General features: G+C 51.8%; 1 protein-coding gene across 1 annotated transcript in view; it reads left to right on the top strand.

Annotated features, from left to right (window-relative positions):
- Window positions 1-21,767, top strand: part of DPY19L3 (dpy-19 like C-mannosyltransferase 3) — a 2,003,695-nt gene that overhangs the window by 1,605,086 nt on the left and 376,842 nt on the right. Inside the window, exon 14 of the mRNA XM_069635451.1 lies at window positions 4,560-4,671. Coding sequence (XP_069491552.1) covers window positions 4,560-4,671 — 112 coding nt within the window. The remainder of the gene's footprint in view (window positions 1-4,559; window positions 4,672-21,767) is intronic.

Here is a 21,767-nt window from a genome sequence, read left to right as displayed (position 1 = left end):
TTACTTCAGATGTGTGGGTTCTGGAGATCATAACCCACGGCTACTGTCTTCCCTTTCGGCACAGGCCTCGCGACAATCCACCGGGGAACCTCTCTTTGAAGTGTCCGGATCCGCTCCTTGCGCAGGAAATTCAAGCCCTGCTGGAGAAAGGCGCCATAGAACTGGTGCCTGTAGCGGAGAGGAACAAGGGATGGTATTCCCCTTATTTTTTGATTTCGAAGAAAGACGGGGGATTGAGACCCATCATGGACTTGCGCGGTTTGAACAAACTCCTCAGGAAGGACAAGTTCAAGATGGTTACTCTCTCTCAAGTCCTCCAGGCCCTTCAGCTTCAGGACTGGTTGGTGTCACTCGACCTCAAGGATGCTTACTTCCATGTGCCGATCCATCCCAAGCACAAGAAGTACCTGAGGTTCGCGGTTGGCGACTCGCACTTTCAGTTTCGGGTCCTGCCGTTCGGTTTGACCTCCGCCCCGAGGGTTTTCACCAAGCTCATGGTGGTGGTGGCAGCGCATCTCAGGCAAGGGGGGATTCACGTCTACCCCTACCTGGACGATTGGTTGATCAGGGGGAGCTCTCCCGAGCAAGTCCTGGATCATCTGTCCGTCGCCTGCCACTCCCTTCACAGGCTGGGCTTCTCCCTCAATTTAAAGAAGTCCCATTTGACGCCAACACAGAGGCTCCAGTACATCGGAGCAGTGCTTGACACTTCCCTGGGGCAGTGTTTTCCTCCCCAGGTGAGGGCTCTTCACATTCAGCAGATGGTGCACAAGTTTCAGCATGCCCAGACGCTCCCGGCGTTCGTGTTCTTGAGGTTGCTCGGCCTCATGGCATCCTGCATTCTTCTGGTGCCAGAGGCTCGCCTGCGGATGAGATCTTTGCAGTGGGCACTCAAGACGCAATGGTCGCAGTCCTCCGGCAGGATGTCGGACCCGGTTCAGGTGCCGCCCTCGGTCGCCCGGGACCTTCTGTGGTGGGCCGTCGAAGGCAACTTGATGAAGGGGGCTCCATTTTGGCTACCCTGGCCGGAGGTGACGATCGTGACGGATGCATCCCTCACGGGATGGGGAGCTCATGCCAACGGGCTGACAGTCAGCGGTCGTTGGTCTCCGTCGGAGTCCAGACTCCATATCAATCTGTTGGAGCTGAGGGCCGTCAGGCTAGCCCTGAAGGCTTTTCTGCCGACTGTGCGAGGAAAGGCTGTCCTGATCATGACGGACAACACTGTGGCCATGCACTACCTCAACAAAAAGGGGGGGGCAGGGTCACTTCCTCTGTGCAGGGAGGCGATGCAGCTCGAGTTCTGGGCCATCCGGCAGGAAGTTTCGATCTCGGCAGTTCATCTGGCCGGAGACGAAAACGTGACGGCGGACGCTCTGAGCAGGCAGAGCGCGATCTCTCACGAGTGGGAGTTGGCTCAGGAGATTCTCCTGGAGATCTTCGCCCTTTTGGGGACCCCTCAAGTGGATCTCTTCGCCTCCAGTGTCAACCGGAAGTGCGAGAGGTTTTGCTCGCGGGAATTTCCTCCGAAAGGAGCCTTAGGCGACGCGTTTGTGGTGGATTGGTCATTCCCGCTGCTGTACGCGTTTCCTCCAGTCCCCGTCATCCCGCAAGTGCTGCGGAGGTTACGGAAGTTCGGTTCCCGGATGATCCTCATTGCTCCGGCGTGGGCTCGGAGGACGTGGTACCCGGACCTTCTCGACTTGTCCATCTGCCCTCCACGTCGTCTTCCCTACCGAGACGATCTGCTCTCACGGGAGGGGGGTCAGGTTCTCCATCCAGAGGTCGGATCCCTCAACCTTCACGCTTGGCTTCTGAAAGGTTGAGGTATAAGGATTGGGACCTCCCTGAAGACGTGATGGAGGTGTTGCTTTCGGCCCGAAGGCCCGCAACTAAGTCTCTGTACCGTTGCCGTTGGCGTAAGTTCTGCGACTGGTGCAGAGTTCAGAATGTGGATCCTTTTGCATGTGACATCCCCATGGTTCTGTCCTTTTTGCTTTCTTTGGCCCACAGGGGCTTGCAAGTGGGTACCATTAAAGGTTACCTGGCGGCGCTGTCCATCTTTAAGCGCTCATCTGAAGAATGTTCTTACTTTAAAATCCCTTTAATTTCACAGTTTCTGAAAGGGCTCACTAATGTGTTCCCTCCGTCGCCTTTCCTGGTGCCCGGTTGGGATTTAAACCTTGTTCTTAGGTTTCTTATGGGTGCTCCGTTTGAGCCTTTACATTCTTGCCCTTTGAGGCTGTTGACTTTGAAAACTGTGTTTTTAGTTGCGGTTACTTCCGCTCGCAGAGTGAGTGAGTTACAGGCACTTTCTGTTAAGCCACCCTTCACTGTATTTCACAAGGACAGGGTTGTCCTTCGAGTTCGTCCTTCTTTTCTTCCAAAGGTAGTGACGGAATTTCATTTGGCCCAGAAGATTGTTCTTCCGGCATTCTATCCTCCTCCGCATCCTGGTAAGGAAGAGGAGAGGCTCCATAGGCTTGATCCTAGGAGAGCTTTGAGCTTTTATGTTTCTCGCATGTCCCGGGTCAGAGTGGACGATCAACTCTTTATTGGTTACGCTGGTAAGCGCTTGGGGCAAGCTGTGACGAAACAGACTTTGTCACGCTGGATTATTTTGGCCATCTCGGAGTGTTACCGCTTGGCGGGTAAGGACCCACCGGCTGGCTTGCGGGCCCATTCTACCAGGGGCGTGGCTGCATCTACTGCCCTGCAGAGGGGTGTTCCTATTCGCAACATCTGTGATGCTGCCACCTGGGCTTCAGTACATACATTTGTACGGCATTATTCCCTCGATTCCATCAGAGGGCAGGATATGGCCTTTGGCAAGGCGGTCCTTTGCTCTGCTATTTGTTTGGCTATTCTAAATTTTGTTTCTAAATTCTTTCCCTCCTCCTTGATTTGGTACTACTTTGGGAGTCTGTCATAGATATGGAATACGTCGGAGGACCCAATCCCCTCGAAGAACAAGTTACTTTCTTACCTGGTAACGTTCTTTCGATGGGATGGTCCGACGACGTATTCCATATCGCTCCCACCCTGCCTTCCCCGCTGCAGAATTTCTGTTGCGATTGCAGCTTACGTTCCGCAAGGCTTTGTGTCGGACTGGCAGTTGACTAATGTCACACGTTCTGGGGGAAAAAACTACAACTGAGGCTACTGGCGTTGTGCGTCCTACTTATCACATCGGATGACGTCGGACGTCGGAGGAGGTCCTCGACGGCGGCGCATCGACGTCATCGACGCAGGACGCAGACGCCGAAAAAGTTTCCGAAGCAGCACAGCTGTGGTGATTACATGTCATAGATATGGAATACGTCGTCGGACCATCCCATCGAAAGAACGTTACCAGGTAAGAAAGTAACTTGTTCGTCTAAATGTCATAAACTGCTAGATCCCGCAACCGACTCGGATAAACTACGTTACATGGAAAAATGGGAGGCAGATTAAGGAATGGAAATCTCGGAATCCTCTTGGGCACACATGAGAAAGAGCTCCTGGATCCTCATGTAGTAGGAGTGTGAAAGAATGCGTTTATAAAGTCTGTTCTTATGCTACATGTCATGTCACTTTTACATGGCATTAATAAGAAATTGTCATTTAACTCTTGGAAAGGATGCAGGGGAGAAAGGTACAATTGGTCACCTATGCTGGGCTTGCAAGGTTTTGCAAATATACTGGAAAGAGATTTTATCCCGCGTCAAGGAAATGATCGAGGCGCAATTGCCATTGACATTTCCACTCCGAGGAACTACTGCGAGCCCAATTGTATTTGACTCAATTATGAAAACCATCGAAAGGCCCTGTGTTGGTGCAGCGGGTTTATGGTCATAAAACCGAAATTAGAAATCTCGAAAAAAAAATCAAGAAAAAAAAGGCCGAAAAAAAAAATATCGAATTTTTTTTATGACTTTTTTTTCGAAATGGGGGGGGTTCCCCCCAAACTCCCTTTTTTCTATTTTTTTTTATTTTAACCAATTTTTTACTTACCTGACCCAAAAAATACATATATATAAAAAAATAATAAATTCAATATTTTTTTTCGGCCTTTTTTTCGAGATTTTTGTTATTCAGGATTTTTTTTTCGGCCTTTTGACCGACCACCGTTCAAAAAGTTCCTAATGGACAACGAACACTTAACCCATAAGCCATTGATTCCCAACAAATGTTTTGTTAATTTGATTGGTATGGCGAATTCACTAGCTAATGGAGTACATTTTGGAGCCTGAACCAATAGTATGTTACCTCTTGTATTTGGGTTTGAAATATCTGATGTATTATAATGTAAAAAAACGAGGGTGGGTACAAGTTTGAATATTATGACCACTGTATATTGAGGGTCTCTTTGTTTAGTTATTTCTATGTGGATTTGATTTTGATTGGACAAAATCGCAACACTTTAAATAAAGCTTTGGGGAAAAAAGTACTTGATTGAGAATGTAGATTTCATCGTCTCTTATAGTAGAAAGTTTCTGTATTGATACTTTCTCTTGGAAACGTTCTAAAGAGATGTACATGTGTTAAAATGATCTTATATGTGTTTTTTTTCTCCACAGAATGAAATATCTCTGGACATCACACGCATGTGTCTTTGCGTCATTTGGAATATGCAGTGTTGAAGTGTGGGGATTTTTTCTGAAAGCTGTTCGTCTTTACACACGACAAAGGGTTCGTATTTTATAGCAAGCCTACAGGCTTTGTCAGAGTAATTGTAGCAGGACGATTTCAGCATCTCTAACCTTAGGCTTATGACCCCCATTAGTCCCAGAAGTAGAAGAGATACCCTAGTAGACAAAGTCAAATTCTAAATAGCACTTGAATATTTTTTTTTTAATTGGACAAATAAATGGTGATTGTATAATTCAGAAGGCCATAATCTATGAAATAGCCGAGCATGACATACTAATGAAAAACACATTATTATCACAACCCATGAACAGATATTGAAATTAATTAAAGAATGCAGAACACCTGGTTGTGCTCATGAAAACACACATTGTAACTTTTAGGTCCATTTTAATAGAAAGAAAAAGTGTGTGTAGACTGACGTGGACAATTCTTTTCAAACCGGACTGGAGGATAGCTCTGTGGCAAGTGCAGGCCTTGAAGGCAAGACCACGCTGAGCAAACACAGGTTCGAATCCCAGACCCTGCTTAGGGGAAAAAAAACAAAAGAAAACGAGCGCCTTATAAATAACCTACCCTTCCACAATTAAACTAGCGCCTAGATACCTACGAGTTATGTGCGCTGTAAATAAATGCAAAAAAATAAATAAAAAATAAAAATAAATGTACAGTGTTAAGGTATAGATTGCTTGTTTACCGGCTACCTCCATTCATGAGCAACATTCTTCTGCGTGCTTGTCCCTTCTTCTCTATACACTTGTGATTTAAGTTTCCTTGCTATTGAACATTGTAAATGTACAGAAAGAAACCATTTGCATATGTGAGAGTTCATGCCTATTGCTACACCTCCTCTTCAAGCGTTGGTTTCCACTCCAAATCCTTCTCAACCTTTTGAACTGGATGCCCGTCAGCTTTGACGTGATGCACATTTTCTCTCAGGAAAATTCTCTTTGAATCCCTTATCTACAGTTGGATTCCTGATTCTGCTTTATTTTTTGTGATCAAAGCAGGTTTACAAAAGTGTTCATTTCTATTTATTCAAAGGTTGAGGTACACAACTTGTGCCTTCATTGCATTGGTCCCCAGCGCCATTGGCCTGTTTGTGCACTGTGTGACAGGAATTCCGGCATAGCATCTGTTTTCAATACCAAGACATTTTTAAAAGATGCAGGATTTTTAACACTTCCCCCAGATACTTCAAAGAGAAAGGACACATTGTATTTGATACTACACAAAGAGTCTTCATTATTCACAATTGAAAGATCAAATAAGATGCGTGGCGATTAAGTCTGCCTACCAACATACTCTGATGCTGAGATGCTCTGTAACAGACCTAAAAAAACATTGAAACTGAGGTTCTGTGGTACGTCTATCTATCTGCTCTCTTCTATAGCGCCACTAACCCATAGGCCTCAAGGAGCTCACAAAGAAAAACTTAAAGATAATGAAAAGGGGAGAACCTAATAAGCAGAAAGGATGAGCCATAACATATTTTTTTGTCATTTAACCAAGTTCTTCAACAAAGATTAATGTCTTCAAATGTATTTTGAAAGGAGCAGATGATTTACTGTTAACAAGATGTTTCGGAAGTATATTCCACAAAGCAGGGGCCCACTAGTCAAAACTGGCTTCCCCAATATTTTTCAGACGGGTACGTGGTTGGCTCAATCTGTTAGTGTTATTGGAACATAGGGTACGTCTGATAGGATTGTTTGTTATTCTGGATATTAGATAGGAGGGGGCCTCATCGTGAAGGCACTTAAAGACTGTAACCAAGCCCTTATATTGCAGCCTCTGACGAATTGGTAGCCAATGTAAACTCCTGCAAGCTTCAGTGACATGTGCCTGATGCTTCAGGCCACAGACGGCGCATACATCACGTACGTCAGAATCAGGAGAAGGACAAGGAGGCATGGTCTTTCCCACGTTATTTCTGTCTTCAAACAAAAGATACCTAATCTCTGCCGAAACCTGTGAGTCTACGCCCTACTCTATACAAAATGTTTCAAAAGGTGCTCATCCGGATGTCAGAATGACTTCAAACAAAATAGAAGACCTCTTGTCCAGAAACCTATTCTAGCCTAGTTTCTTCCCTTACTCTTCAACTGAAAGATGCAAAACAACCAAGGCATGCTTCTGGGGATTTTACCCAAATATAGAATATGGTTACTGGCTTCTGATCACCACCTGTGTGTGTGTGTGTTTCTTCGCCATAGGCTCTTGCCTGAGTTTATAGTTTCAGGTATATAGTTCATATGCTGGGAGGAGGAATGTTTAGTCCCTGCAGCCAGGTTTCTCGGAGCCTTGGTGTAACCCTTTAGAGTCTCAGTCTTTCTTCCTTTCTCTTGTCCTCCCCCTTCTCCATGGTGACCTTTCAGTCTCTTTTAGATTCGATCTGCGCTTCACTCTTTCTCACTTCCCCACTCTGGGGCCTCTCGCTTCTCTGCCTAAATTGGGGCTGGTCTCTCGCTCTCTTTACCCACTTTGGGGCTGGTTCTCTGTCATCCAACCCTCTGGGGCTCTTGGTTTCTCTTACCAGACCTGGACTTTGTTCCCTCTTCCCCCAGCTATGGGGCTTTTTGTTTCTCTCCCCACACCAGGGCTTAGTGCTCTTCCTCCACACCCCACTCTAGGGCTCTGTTTCTGTTCCCACACCTGGGCTGGGTGCTCTCACTTTCCCCATTCTGGGGCTCCTTGTTCATCTCTCAACACAGATGCGTGGTTCTCTCTCATTCCCCACTCTGGTGCTGTTTCTTTCTTTCCCACCGCCAGGGCTGGCTTCTCCCTTTCCCCACTCGGGGGCTCTTTGTTTCCCTCCCCCACACCAGAGCTTGGTTCTCTCTCTTCTCCACCACTCTGGGGCGTTTTGCTTCTCTCCCCACTCTGGGGCTCTTTGTTTCCCTCCCCCACACCAGAGCTTGGTTCTCTCTCTTCTCCACCACTCTGGGGCGTTTTGCTTCTCTCCCCACTCTGGGGCTCTTTGTTTCTCTCCCGACACCAGAGCTTGGTTCTCTCTCTTCTCCACCAGTCTGGGGCGTTTTGCTTCTCTCCCCAATCTGAGGCTCTTTGATTCTCTCCCTGCACTGGGCGTTGATGCTCTCTGTTTCCCGAGCCTGGGGCTCTTTGTTTCCCTCTCCACACTGGTGCTTTGGTTCCCTCTCTACTCTGGCGCTCATTGCCTTTCTCCCCATTCCGGGGCTTGGTTCTCCCTCTTTCTCCACTCTTGGGCTTCCTTCTATTTTCCTTTCCTTGCTGCCTACCTCTTTTTTCAGGGGCCACCACATGCCTGTTTGTGTCCAGAGGTGCTCCATGGGGGAGGGGACTTTATTCTGCTCGGCCTCCCCTTGTGTGCAGAGCTGTTTATGCGACTCATTAACTGGACGCCCTGGTTGGCGGCAGCACTTCTTCGCTCTCTCATCGCAGGACTCTACATGCGTCGAATCCTTACGGCCTTTTGAGGTACTTCAATCTCATTCTGGCAGCTGCGCTGGACGTGCCATGTTGCCTGCCCCAGTAAGTTGTATGCACTCTCCTGGTGCTGGACACCTGCTGGGACGCTGCATCGGATGTTCTCTTGTTCTCACCAGCCATTCCCCCTCTGTGCACTGCGGTGCAAGTGAGCTCTACATGCACCGCACGCCCAGTTTTGGTCAGAAGGGACAAGATGATTTTCATATACTTTTAAACCCTGTGTTACCCAGAAAAGTGTCTAGAGGGGAGTGACGTTAGTCTCTATCTGAGATTATCTGAGCATAGCCAGCTCCCCTCTCTAATTCCAAAGGGGGTGGCTCCCCCATGTGGAGAGGTGATCTTCTCTGATTTGTCACAGTTTCCATAGGATCTATCTCTTGAGAATGCACAGATGTATTTTTTAAGCTAGCACATTGCCAGTAGTAATTATGCTAGTTCTTCTATTAAGGAGGTTGCAGTTTTTCAAATTAGGGTGGACACATCGCGGTACTGGTCACACAGGAAGCCCTTTGAAAGTACCAAAAACATGGGAACCTAGAGGAAATGTGTTAACTAAGCATTATTTTGGTATTGGAAGTGATTTGTAGCATAAACAATGTTTTGAAAATACTCTAAAGGATTCATTGATTAAATTGATGACGTCTTCAAATACCACTATGTCTGAAACATCTGGCAAAAGGGGGTTGTTTTTCAGTAACCAAGACTACTCGTGCAATTGAGATACCAAGTTCCACTGCCTTCTTAGTAGGAGTGGATGGCTACACTAAACCTCAATGACTAACCTTGGGACCGCATAAAAATGTATTTGTACTTGGCCCCAGCTATCTACGCCATGGATGCTAGAAATATGGCTGGTTCAGATAGGTGTTCTGTAGTCTTGAGTTTACAATCTAGGGGGCTGAAAATGTGAATGTTTAGACAGAGTGTTCTAAGAAAGGATGAAATCTAGCAGCAGTACTGCCCTTAAAGCCTGACCCTTTTACAAACTATTCCTACATTCCCCCAATGACTCACTCCGAGTCCGAAAATGTACAACATTTAGGGTGCCTTCCCATGCCAGTAAATCTGGAGACAGACACCCTTTTGAAGGAAATGTCACAAAATTAGCAAATATGACATAACAAAATGAAAACTACCTGAGGCATTCCAAATGAGGAAACATAACAAATGTGGCTGTGCTTTTCCAAACTTCATAAGCACAAATTAACAACTTAGCTGAGGTCCAAGCAATACCTGAAAGGTAGTTCTTGGACAGTCATATGTGATCCTTTCAAAATAAATAAATTGTTCTACGCCCATTGCGCCAAGTCTTCTATGCAATTGAGTTGCAAAATGGATTAATGTTCTCTCTGTGACCCCCGCCTCATCCCATCCCCTAATCCCCCCTCCACTCCCAAGTCTGCTCACTACCCTCCTCCCACTGCTCACCTGACCTCCTTATCTGTCAGCCCAGCCCGCCCTGTCCCTTTCACCCTACATACATTGTGCAGGGACTTTTCACACTGACAGTGATGTCCTTTTTCTGCAATGCCTGGCGGGAGCCATCTGGAACTTCTTGTGTCTTTTGAACAGCCCTCCTAGATTACGTCTTTACCACCTTGATGATGATCTTTCCTGTTTCCTCTGTGCATGTCGGCTGGCCCATGTCCTGGAGCACTTTTTGGACGGCGTCTCTGTAGTGGCTTGCTTTTCTTGCAGGCTGGTAGTAGAGGCAGCTCTGAGTTCTATGTGGTACCCCGGACACTGCTTTAGGGTCCAACATCCCCCAAGTGAGCAAGCAGGTTATATGGTCTGCTTTGAAGAGTTGGGATATTAAGGACTATGTAAGGTCTGGTTGGGTTGTGTGGGAGATGAACAAGAGGGGTCGGCCTGTGAGGTTGTTCATGTTTTGGGAAGTGGGTGGGAGCTCTCCCAGTAGTGATTTCTAACAATTATGTCAATGCTCTCAAGAGTGTCTAGTCCTTTTCTTCAAATAACAAAGGTACTCCTATGTCCTGTCTCCTTTCCTCTATCCTTGTGGGCATCCCCCAACATGGGGACGGTACCGGAACCATTGGCAGCGAAAAATTGTGCTTCCCCTTTAAATTTAGTCCAGAATGCAGGGGCGTGCACTGGGTGTGGGAACGCCTCCCAAGGCCCCGCCCTCCGGTGCCTCACCTCAATCCCTTTTTCCATCCACATGGACGGTGTCAGACCAGGCAGCTAGGCGCTGAAACTTTTTAACTTTCTGCTTGCTCCCTGTTGTTGTTTTTATTTTTAATCTTGTTCACCTCCCTTTGGTGCCTTGGCTCCGCCGGGCATGTCGGCTGCAGGAGTCTTCATGAGATGAGTGTCCTGCAATCGCTCGTTCCCGGCCTCAGACCCCCATGCGCTCTGTCTTGAGTGCCTGGGGTCCGACCACCGATGGGTCGCATGCACGGCTTGCAGTGCTCTCGATGACTGGACCTTGAAGAATTGTCTTTTACGCTGGAGGGAGCTCTTCCACTCTTCTCCTCCAGGTCATCTGAAATAGTTTGTCTCCAGGATCCCACGTCAAGACAAGGTAGGTCCTTTGTTTAGTACAACCCCTCTGTGCGGAGACTCCTAAGGGGAATCTGGATTCTGATTCTGGCAGACCCGAGGCCGTTAAGGATACCAGCACCCAAGCAAAGGGTCCCAAAGGCTCTTCGGGCGATCCGTTGACAGAGCTCAGTCCGGCAAGGCTACTGGCTCCCAAGCCGAGGGGCTCAGGAGCTCTACCGGGTGGTCCACGGAGGGATGATCAAGTTCGTCCTCCTCTTCGGCCCCAGTGGGCAAGGGATCATTGTGTTGTGCCTCCAAGAGTCAGTCCTTAGCACGATCCAGGACGACTACCAGCGCTATTGCTGAGTGCCCACAGCCTACTGGAGTCACCTCCGAGGTCGTGGTTCAGGCCGATTCGACTACCGGCCAGCAGGCCGAGAGCTCTGTGCCTACTGGAGCTATCTCTGAGGTTGACATTTCTGTTTCAGGTTTGAGGGCCAAGGAGTGTTCTTCCATGTCTGAGCCAACACGTGGCACGGGGTCTTCGCGCCCTCCCATGCAGGGTGGGGGGCAAGGCCCCAAGATGGCGGACAAGCACGTGGCGGAGCCTGCTAGACCGGCGGCCATCTTGGATTCGGATTGGGCCCACCCAGTCCCTCACCCATTGAGTGGGCTATGCAAGAAGGTTCAGGTCCCCTTCCCTTGGGAAGTGGCGCCAGACTTTACAGTACAGGCGGTTGGTCTCCGCAGGGCTACATCTACCCATTGCAGCCTTATGGCTACACTCCACAGGCGCCTCAGCACTTTGATCAGGATCGTAGACCCAGCACTGCTGAGGGCCGGCCCCTTGTAATCCAGCAACTTGCGAGTGTTGCTTTTTTGAGCACTTCCTCCTCCTCATGCGCTCTCTGCAGATGACAGGGCTCCTCAAGGATATAGTCAAGGAAGTGATCCTACAGGTCATGCCTCCTAGGCCTCCACCTCTGGGCCCTCCGCCGGTTCCTCTGGCGCTTCCCATGCTGTTATCTGTTCTTCCTTTGGTCCAGGCTCCCCCTCAGCAGTTACTGGATCCACAGCTATCTTTGTGTCCGGATCAAGTAGGGACCCGTCCGGATCCCACATCAAGACAAGGTCAAGATCTCTGGTGTCTCAGGACCGGAACTCCCCTCCGTCTGGAAAAAGCAGTGGTGGGGGGACGATGATGGCGATGGTGACTACGACACCAAGGATGACAAACCCTCTGCATCTGTAAAGGCTTTTCATGACCGCCTTCAGGGCCCTGCAGAGTTCTTGGGGGGGAGGTCCCCCAGCCAGAGGATGCCCCCCAGGAGTCAGGAGTGCTAGCAGAGGTTTTGGCCAGGCGCACCACAAGCCACTCAGGAATTCCACTCCAGAAGGATGTCCTGCAGGTGGCGAGAAAGGTCTGGGAAAAGCCCAGGGCCAACGCCCAGATGAACAAGAAATTGGACAGCTGGTTCAGGCTTTTGGATGAGGAGCCCTTCCTCCTGGCCTCCCACCCCCAGCTTCACTCTTCAGTGGTGGCTGCAGCCTCGTTGTACTCTAAACAATCGTTTTCGTCATCTTCCTCTGCGGGAACCCCCTCTAGTTGTCTGTCCAAGGAGGACAAAGTCCATGAGTCTTTTGGCAAATGTTGTGATGCCATCTCAGGGCTACATTTGCAGCAAGCTAACGCTGAGACCCTCCTAGCCGCGGCGAACCAGAAGCTGTGGCGAGAGATCGGGAGTTTCTGCTTGATCTCCCTTTGGGAATACAGGCCTCCTTTAAGGGCGGCCTGGCAGGTGCCCGGTCGGTTACGCAGGACCTCATGGAGTCTTCGATCGCCCACATGACACAGCCAGCAGATGGATGTGCCTGGGGGTCGAGATGAGACAGACGGCGTGGGTGTATGCCACTAAATTCTCGTCAGATGTGCAAGAGTCGATCCTGGATCTTCCCTTTGAGGGCTCAGACCTTTTTCATTCATCCACCGATGACGAGTTGACAAAGAAGACCTCTACACAGACCGCCAATTCCTTGGCCATCTTGACTAAGCCCAGGCAGAAGTTCTTCCCTCAGTCACAGGCAGCAGCGACTTTAAACCCCACGCTTTCACCGGCTTCAAGGGGTTTCAATGCTGTGGTGCTCAGTGACCACAGGCAAAAGCAGCAGAGAACTTTGCATGATTTCTTCCCCTACCCCTCCTCCGCTCCCACCTCAGATGCCAAAAAGCAGTGGCGTAACGGTCAGGGAACACAGCTCGCCTGTAGGGGGGGCTAGCTGGCTCTCTTCCAGGACACCTGGAAGTGTTATTTCGAGAGTCCTTAGATCTTTTCTATAGTCTACACAGGCTTTAGTCTTCCTCTTCCTTTTCCTCTACCATCCTCTCCTCCTCTGTGTCAGATAGGGTCCCCGCCACTTTTATGGAGATCCTTTCTCTTTTGGAGATACAGGTGGTGGAACCGGTTCCTCAGTCAGACAGGGCCTCTGGCTTCTACTCCAGGATTTTTGCGGTACTCAACAACCAGGCTGGACTGAGGGTATTCCTGGACCTGTCATTTCTCAACCTCTCTTTACTGCTCGAACGCTTCAAGATGATTACTCCCACGCACACAGCAGAGTCTGTGTGCGGAGGGGACTGGATGTGTTGCCTAGACCTCAAGGATGCGTACCTTCATATCCCCATCTACCAGCCGCATCAGAAATTTCTGCGGTTCACAATTATATCGTTCCACTTCCAGTACAAGGTGCTGCCTTTCGGTCTCAATTCGGCTCCTCATGTGTTCATGAAGCTCATGAATGCGGTGGTGGGTCTCCTCTGCCTGGAGGGTCCCAGTTTATGCCCTTATCTGAGAGACTGGCTTGTCAGGGCCAACTCGCCTGAGAAGGTAGTACAGGTACACTCCTGCCAATGGCTGGCAGATGTTCTTCACCAGCTGGGCTTTTCCCTCAACCGCCAGAAGTCGCAGCTGACTCCCGGCCAGGATCTTGTGTTCCTTGGAGTGCACTGGGACACGGCGGTGCAGCAGGTGTTCCCCATGCCCGAGAGGCTCCTTTCCCTTTCCCAGGCGATAGGGCACTTTCTGGCCAACAGGACCCACCTCAGCATGGTGGTTCCAGCACCTTCTGGGGCTGATGGCATCTTTCGTGCTCATGGTTCAGCACGTCCATCTCAAGATGAAACACCTCCAGCTCCACCTGGTGGCCTATTGGGACCGGTAGACAGTCAGACAGGATCCCAATACCCCTGCTCCTCCTCCTGGACCTTCGCTGGTTGTTGATGGATGGCAATGTGGCAGTGGGAGCCCCCTTTACCCGGCCAGAGCCAACTCAGGTGCTGACAACGGATTTCTCACTTTTGGGCTGGGGAGGCTATTTTGGAGGCATAGTCCATTCGTGGTGCATGGTCCATGGCGGAAGCACTCTGCATATCAATCTGCTCGAACTCAGAACGGTGCACTTAGCGCTCAAGGCTTTCTGTCTCATCCGGGACACAGAGGTTCTGGTAAGGACCAACAATTCCACAACAATGTTTTACCTGAACAAGCAGGGTGGCACCCGTTTTCCCCTCCTGTGCATGGAGGCAGTGGCGATCTGGGAATGAGCCTGTACGGAAGGGATTTGGATTTGGTCTGTTCACCTCCCAGGGGGCAGCAATGCGGAAGCAGACCTACCGTTTGGGGTTCAACACCTACGAGTGGGAGTTACACATCAACTCCTTGTTGTCCCTGTTCCAGAGATTGGGGTTTCCGAATCCGGACTTATTTGCATCTCCTCTGAATTCCAAGTGCTCCCGGTTTGCCTCTTAGATGGGCCGGGGTCAGGGGTGTCTAGGGGACGCGTTCCAGCTCTGCTGGCACGGTCGCAGGTGCTATACATTTCCTCTTCCACTGTTGCTACAGCGGGCCATCAGCAAGTACCGGACGTTGGTAGGCTGCAGCCTCATCCTGATCGTTCTGCACTGGCCGTCGAGGGCTTGGTTCTAGGATCTACTGCAGTTGTGCTTCTAGCGACCGGTGTGCCTTCTAATCCCCAGGAGGGGCTTCCTGATGCAGCAGGGCCGGGTGGTGGAGCACCTGGACCCGACCAGGCTGGCTTTAGTGGCCTGGCTTCTAACCAGCTGAAAATCCACCATGCTCAGTTCTCTGAGGACAACTGGGACACCATTTAGTCTACGTGGGCGCAGTGCAAGAGTAAGTGGACACGATTTTGCCACTGGGCTCACGACAAGAGGCTTTACCCTGCTACTGCGCCCCCTGGATGACATGCTGGCTTTTTCTGCCCATCTGGCTCGTTCCAGCGTTTAGGACGATACCTGCCGTACCTATCTGGCAGCCACTGGGGCATAGAAGAATTCCCCGGAACATGTTTTTTCAGTGGCCAACGCAGTGATTAAGGCCCACCACAAGGGGTTGTCCAGGCTTCTCCCTCTGGTACACAGGCCTCATCCAGTCTGGGACATTAATGTGGTTCCTGCAGCCTTGCAGCGCAAGCCCTTCGAGCCGAGCCGATGGCCTCGGTCGACATCAGGCTGGTGGCACTGCAGACAGTGTTGCTGGTGGGGCTCACTTCGGCATGCAGGTTGAGGGAGCTGCAGGCTTTATCATGCAAGCCCCTCCCCATGTTTCACAATGACCAGATCATCTTGCGCACCCATCCACATTTTTTGCCCAATGTGGTCACTCCATTCCATTTGATTCAGGAGATCTGCCTGCCTGTGTTCTTCCCGAACCCGCAGTCGGATGCTGAAAGGGCTTTGCATTCCATGGACCTCAAGCGAGTCCTCAAGTTCTACCTCTCTCGGACAAAATCTTTCAGGAAAGCTGAGGCATTATTCATCATGTTTGGGGGCACATCTCCCGGCACCCAGGCTTACAAAGCGACTATCGCCCATTGGATGGTCCAGGCCATTTCGGAGAAGTATACCGTCATGGGCAAACTAGTTCCTGAGGGGATTCGTGTTCATGTGGTCAGAGCTAAGGCCACTGCAGTCGCGTTTCAGAGACATGCCTCCTGGTATGTCATCAGCAGGGTAGCTACTTGGGCCCCTCCGTCAGCGTTCTGTAAGCACTATTCTCCAGCATGGGGTCTGGCATGGATTCACATGCTCATGAATATTCCCTGTCAGGCTGGGAATCCTTGGTAAAGAAAAAATCAGTATCAGTTTCGTTTCTGATATGTCTTTCTTAGTAGTAACCAATCACTGGTCTCTGGGTCATACTGCCCCCAGCCAATGACTGCCCTCTCCCTAAGCCCCTCCTCTGGCAGCCATCCTCAGATATTTACTGCACGCTCAAGTGTTGGGAGTCCTTGTGCTATTGCTCTTGAGCTTTTACTGTGTTTTGCGATTTTTCAAAGAGTTTTATCTTTATTCAGTCAATCGAGCCTCAAGCTCCACCGTTTCAACAGGGACCCGTTTCGGAATTTTCTATGCCCCTCAAGGGTGAGGCTTTCATCGAGCTACGCTTCTTGGAGGTTTCCAGAAGTTTCTGAGTCCTACCCTGCGGACATGGCCCAGGAGAAAGGAAGCTCGACACCCGGATCAAAGCTGTTTAGGAACTGTGCTGGATGCGGATTACAGAATGTATTCAAGGAGGACGAGCACTCGAGGTGCTTCTACTGTCTTCACAAGGACAAAACGCACGTGGAGAAGGACTGTGTGTTTTGCATGAACATGTCGGATCGGACTATGAGGTATCGTCGGACCCGTCTCGCCAACTGGCTGGAAGGCAAGAGCCCAGCAGGTGAAAAGAAGAAGTCGTCAGAGTGTTCTTCTAAATCCTGTGAGGGCGCCTCCGGACACGGGGGCCCAGCAGAAGGCAAAGCATTGCGAGTCCGCGGGCACCGGGAGCGCCGAACGGTCAGGCTCCTCGGCTGCTAGGCAGGGCGCACCTTCACCGACGCCATCAACCACGAGCCAACGTTCTTGCTCGGGGAAGAGAAAATCCGAGAACCCGGCTAAGCTTCTGGAGAAGCCCCGGTCGATCTCGAAGGAACTGGCCGAAGGGGAGCGAGGCAGTGACCCTCCCCCTAAGGTGAAGGCCTCAGGCACGCCCAAGGTGGTGAAGGCCTTGATTCAACTGGCCAAGGCCTCTATTGAGGGAGTCGCTGCGGCCCTGGCGAAGCCTGTGGAGGCTACCCCAGTGGAGGCAACCTCGGGGCCCAGAGTTTCCCTGCCTCCGCGGAGGGAATCCTCTTTTAAGCCCATCGAAAAGACCCCTGTGAAGACCCCGGTGGAAAAAGAGGGGGGGGGGGGCAGTGGACGTTACGGACACGGACACAGCCTTTGAGGAGGAGCTGGTTGAAGTCGAAGAGGGACTCGACAAGAATTGGGAAGAGGACGGTCCCAGGGGAGGGATCCCGACGAGGGGGACGACAGGAGCGAGGGTGGCGACGACGAGGCTCCTGTGGAGGAGGAGCAACCATCGTGCCCATCGCAGCCCGAGCCACAGGACAACTCGGCGGCCATTTTGATGGCAATCCAAGCCTTATGCACGGAGATAAGGACGAGATTGCCCCTACCCCCGACGGACGACTCAACTGAACCGGGTCTGTCGGGGAGCCCTCCAAACAAGAGGAGGAGGATTCATCCAGGCCCGCCTTTTCAGCCCTCACGGCCCTCTCAGCCTTTGTCTCCTTCCCCAGTCCCGAGGGATGACACAGGAACAGATACGGCCACGACGGGGACGGATGACGACGGTGGTGACGACGGGACTGACCTCCCGTCGCCGATTCCTCGGGCATCCCCGCCCGACGAAATTGGCTCCTTCCACGCCATAATTGCAGGGGCATCCGAGCTTTTCCAGCTCTGCCCCGAAGAAAAGAAGGAAGGCTTCCTCTACCAACGGCGCAAGGCCAAGAGGAAGACGGTCCTCACGGTACCATTGCTGGATGACATCTGGGACGAGGGACTTGCTCTCCTGAAGAACCCGTCCACAACACCTGCCAAGAGGGACCGGTATGAGAAGAAGTACCGGGTCCCTGACGGTGCCCCTTTGTGCCTTAGAGCACAACCGACCCCGGATTCGGTCGTCTCGGCAGTGGCCAAGAAGAAAGCAGGGGCGGGCATCAGCTTCAACTTCAACTTCCCAGCCAGATAGCAAGGGAAAGAAACTAGATGCCATGGGACGACGAGTCATCTCGTCTGCGGCGACGACGATTAAGGCGGCCAACGCCCTAGCGATTGTGGCCCGCTACGACAGGGAGTTGTGGTACAAGATCGCCCCCTGTTGGACTTCTTGGGACGACAAGAGGGCAGAGGCTCTGGCGATCCTACAGGAGGGTGAGGTGGCGTCGGACCACGCCATAACGGTGGCCACGGACATTGCCGACACCGGTTTCCGCCAGTTGGGCAACAGCGCTTGCCTTCGACGGCGGGGTGGCTCAAGGCGATGGATTTCCGCCATGACCTACAAGCCAAAGTTTTGGACATGCCCTTCGACGGGAACAATCTGTTTGGGAAGACAGTGGATGAGTCCCTTCAGGCCATCAAGGCTGACACGGAGACGGCTCGGGCCTTGGGAGTTCTGCAGCAACGACGGCCGCCCTTTCGGAACTCCGGAGGCAAGCAAAGTGCCTCCAAAGGGTTTGGCGGCGGCTCCTCGACATACCGTCAGGCGGCCCTTTCCTCGTCGCAAGAAGCCTACACGGGACGAGGCAAGTCAGGGGGATGTCGCCGTCGTCACCAGGGAGGCCAAGGCGGCAAGGCCGCAACCAAGCAAAACTTAACCAGCCGTTGCGTCGGGCCCCCACCGAAGCACCCCGGTGGGAGGCCGGCTGACGAAGTTCGTCAGCGTGTGGGAGTCCATCTCCACCGACCGTTGGGTGCTGGATGCCCTGGCCAACGGACACACTCTGGAATTTCTAAAGAAGTGCCCCCGCATTCCTCCCGTGGCCAGGAAGGAAAATCACGTCCCTCAACTGCTGTTGGAGGTAAGGGTGATGCTCAAGAAGGGAGCCATCGAGCTCGTCCCAAAGAGGCTCTGGGGCTCCGGAGTATACTCAAGATACTTCCTCGTCAGAAAGAAGACAGGAGGATGGCGTCCCCTCCTAGACCTGCGTCGGCTAAATAAATACATCAAGGCACAGAAGTTCTGGATGGTCCCCCTCCAGCACGTGCTGGGCCAGCTGGAGTAAGGAGACTTCCTATCGTCGTTGGACTTGGAGGATGCGTACTTTCACATGCCCATCCTACAAAGACACCGAAAGTTTCTCAGGTTCGTAGTCCAAGGGCGGCACTACCAGTTCAAGGCCCTCCCATTCGGATTGAAGTCGGCGCCCAGGGTATTCACCAAGTGCCTAGCTCCAGTGGCGGCACGGCTGTGCCTGCAGAGGATCCACGTCTACCCCTACCTGGACGATTGGCTCATCCGAGCAGGAACAAGGGAACTTGCCGTCAAACACACAGCGAAGACCGTCCGGCTGCTCACGGACCTGGGATTCTCCATCAACTTCCCCAAATCCCACCTGGTTCCGTCGCAGGTCGCACTGTTTCTGGGGGCCAAGCTCGATAAAGTAGCGCGACTGGCCTCGCCGTCGGAGGAAAGGATGAAGGCCATCCTGGGCAAGGTGCAACGTCTGCTGGCCACAGATGTGGCCAGGGTGAGGGCCATCAAGTCCCTTCTCGGGATGATGCCCTCTTGCATCTATCTGGTGCGCCTGTGCAGGCTTCGGATGCGTCCTCTACAGGAGTTCCTTGATGCCCGTTGGATACAAGCGGCGGACTGTTTCAAGGACAAGATCTCACTCGACGAGGGTTTCCGCCAAGCAATTCGGTGGTGGGGCACCCGCGCGCATCTCGTGGCGGGCACGGACTTTCAGACCCCAGTACACCAGGTGAAGGTGACGATTGATGCCTCCCTGGAGGGGTGGGGAGCGCACACCGGAGATCTTCACGCGAGAGGCCTTTGGCTCCCGGAGGAGAGGCCACTCCACATCAACATACTGGAGCTACGGGCGGTGTTCTGGGCCGTCAGGTCGTTCCTCCCGTCCCTCAAGGGCAAGGTGGTGAGGATCTTCACCGACAACACCACCACGATGTTATACATCCGGAAGCAGGGAGGAACCAGATCCCCAGCCCTATCCAAGGAGGCCCAGGATCTGTGGCACTGGGCCGTCGCCCAGGGGATGTTTCTGGTACCCTTCCACATGGCAGGAATAAAAAACACTATCGCCGACTCACTCAGCAGGGAGCTGAGCTCGTGCCACGAGTGGGAACTACGCCAGGATCAAGTGGATCGACTCTTCCAGTGATGAGGCAAACCCCAGATAGACCTGTTTGCGACGACGACCAACTCCAAGTGCCAGAGGTTCGCCAGCAGGTTTCCCCAGCCGAGGAGCATGGGCGATGCTTTCTCATTCCCCTGGGACGGCCTGTTCCTGTATGCGTTCCCTCCATTGCCGTTACTGCTCTGACTCATCAATCAACTCAAGAGGTCCCGGTGCAGGATGATCCTCGTTGCACCGGCGTGGCCGAGACAGATCTGGTTCCCGGACCTTCTGGACTTGTCAGCGTCCCCACCGATCAAACTGTCGATGGACGCAGATCTTCTCTCCATAGAAGGAGACGCCAACCTTCATTACGACCCGGGGTTGCTAAACTTACAGGCCTGGCTCCTGCAGCACTAGAGTTTGGAGGGTACGATATCCCGGCGGACTGCAAAGAGGTCCTTGCAAATGCCAGGGCGTCCTCAACTCTCAAGTGCTACGGACACAAGTGGAAGAGGTTCTGTGTCTGGTGCCGTGCACAGAAGATTAACCCTCTACGGATTACGGCCCCTCAAGTGCTAGTGTACCTACTGTCGCTGGCCAAGGCGGGACTGGCACATGCTTGCATCAAGATACACCTGGCAGCGATTTCCCGATACACCAGAACTACAGGACGTCCATTCCTGTGGTCTCATCGCATGGTGAAGGAATGTATGAAAGGACTGTTCCGATCGTTCCTGCTGGTGAAGGCTCCGGCCCCGGCGTGAGAGCTCAACGTGGTGCTGACCAGGCTCATGGGGGCACCATTCGAGCCTCTGCATTCGGCACCGTTGAAGTTCCTGCCGTGGAAGACAGTATGTCTTGTGGCCATCACCTCCGCACGACGGATGGGAGAGATCCAGGCCCTATCCTGCAAGCCTCCATACTTGACTTTTCACGAAACGAGAATGGTGCTGAGGATGCACCCATCCTTCATGCCCAAGGTGCCGTCGGACTTTCACCTCAACGAGCCCTTGGTGTTACCAGTTTTCTTCCAGTCGCCTTCGTCACCGGCCGAGAGGACTTTGCACTCGCTGGATGTAGCTAGAGCGCTGAAGTTCTACGTGGACCGCACAAAGAGTTTTCGGAAGACTTCACAGATGTTTGTGAATTTCGGACCTGTAAATCAAGGGAAGGATCTCTCGAAGGCTTCCATTTCCAGATGGCTATCCGGCTGCATCATGCACTGTGACCGGTTGGCAAACCGACCGTTGCCCGGCCGTCCGAAAGCCCACTCGACCAGAGCGATCGCTGCTACCACGGCGTTCTTGTCTGGTGTGCCCCTGCTGGACATCTGCAGGGCTGCTACGTGGAGGTCGACACACACCTTCACGAGATTCTACTGCATTGACCGGGATTCCAGGGAGGAGTCCAGAGTCAGCCAGGCAGTGCTGCGCAACCTGTTCGCTTAAGGTGAGCCTGGTGAGGAGGTAAGAGTTGCTTAATGTTGAGTTTATGTAATGCTTAATGTTGAGCCTTGCCACCTCCCGTGGTTGTGCATGTGTGTACTGCTATGTATTCTTGTATTCATGTGCATGTGAATCCATGCCAGACCCCATGCTGGAGAAGGAACAAGTTACTTACCTGTAACTGTTGTTCTTCAGCATGGGTCTGGCATGGATTCACATGCAAACCCTCCCTCCTACCCCTATGCAGCTCTTCACTTGGTCATACTGCCACTTTACGCGCTACCAAATCTGAGGATGGCTGCCAGAGGCGGGGCTTAGGGAGAGGGCTTTCATTGGCTGGGGCAGTATGACCCAGAGACCAGTGATTGGTTACTACTAAGAAAGACAGATCAGAAACGAAACCGATACTGATTTTTTCTTTACAGAGGATTCCCAGCCTGACAGGGAATATTCATGAGCATGTGAATCCATGCCAGACCCATGCTGGAGAACAACAGTTACAGGTAAGTAACT

The sequence above is a fragment of the Ambystoma mexicanum genome, chromosome 1q (assembly GCF_040938575.1).
Source record: "Ambystoma mexicanum isolate Mex_15411 chromosome 1q, UKY_AmexF1_1, whole genome shotgun sequence".
Taxonomy (NCBI): Eukaryota; Metazoa; Chordata; class Amphibia; order Caudata; family Ambystomatidae; genus Ambystoma; species Ambystoma mexicanum.
This window is presented reverse-complemented; position numbering and strand designations above follow the sequence as displayed.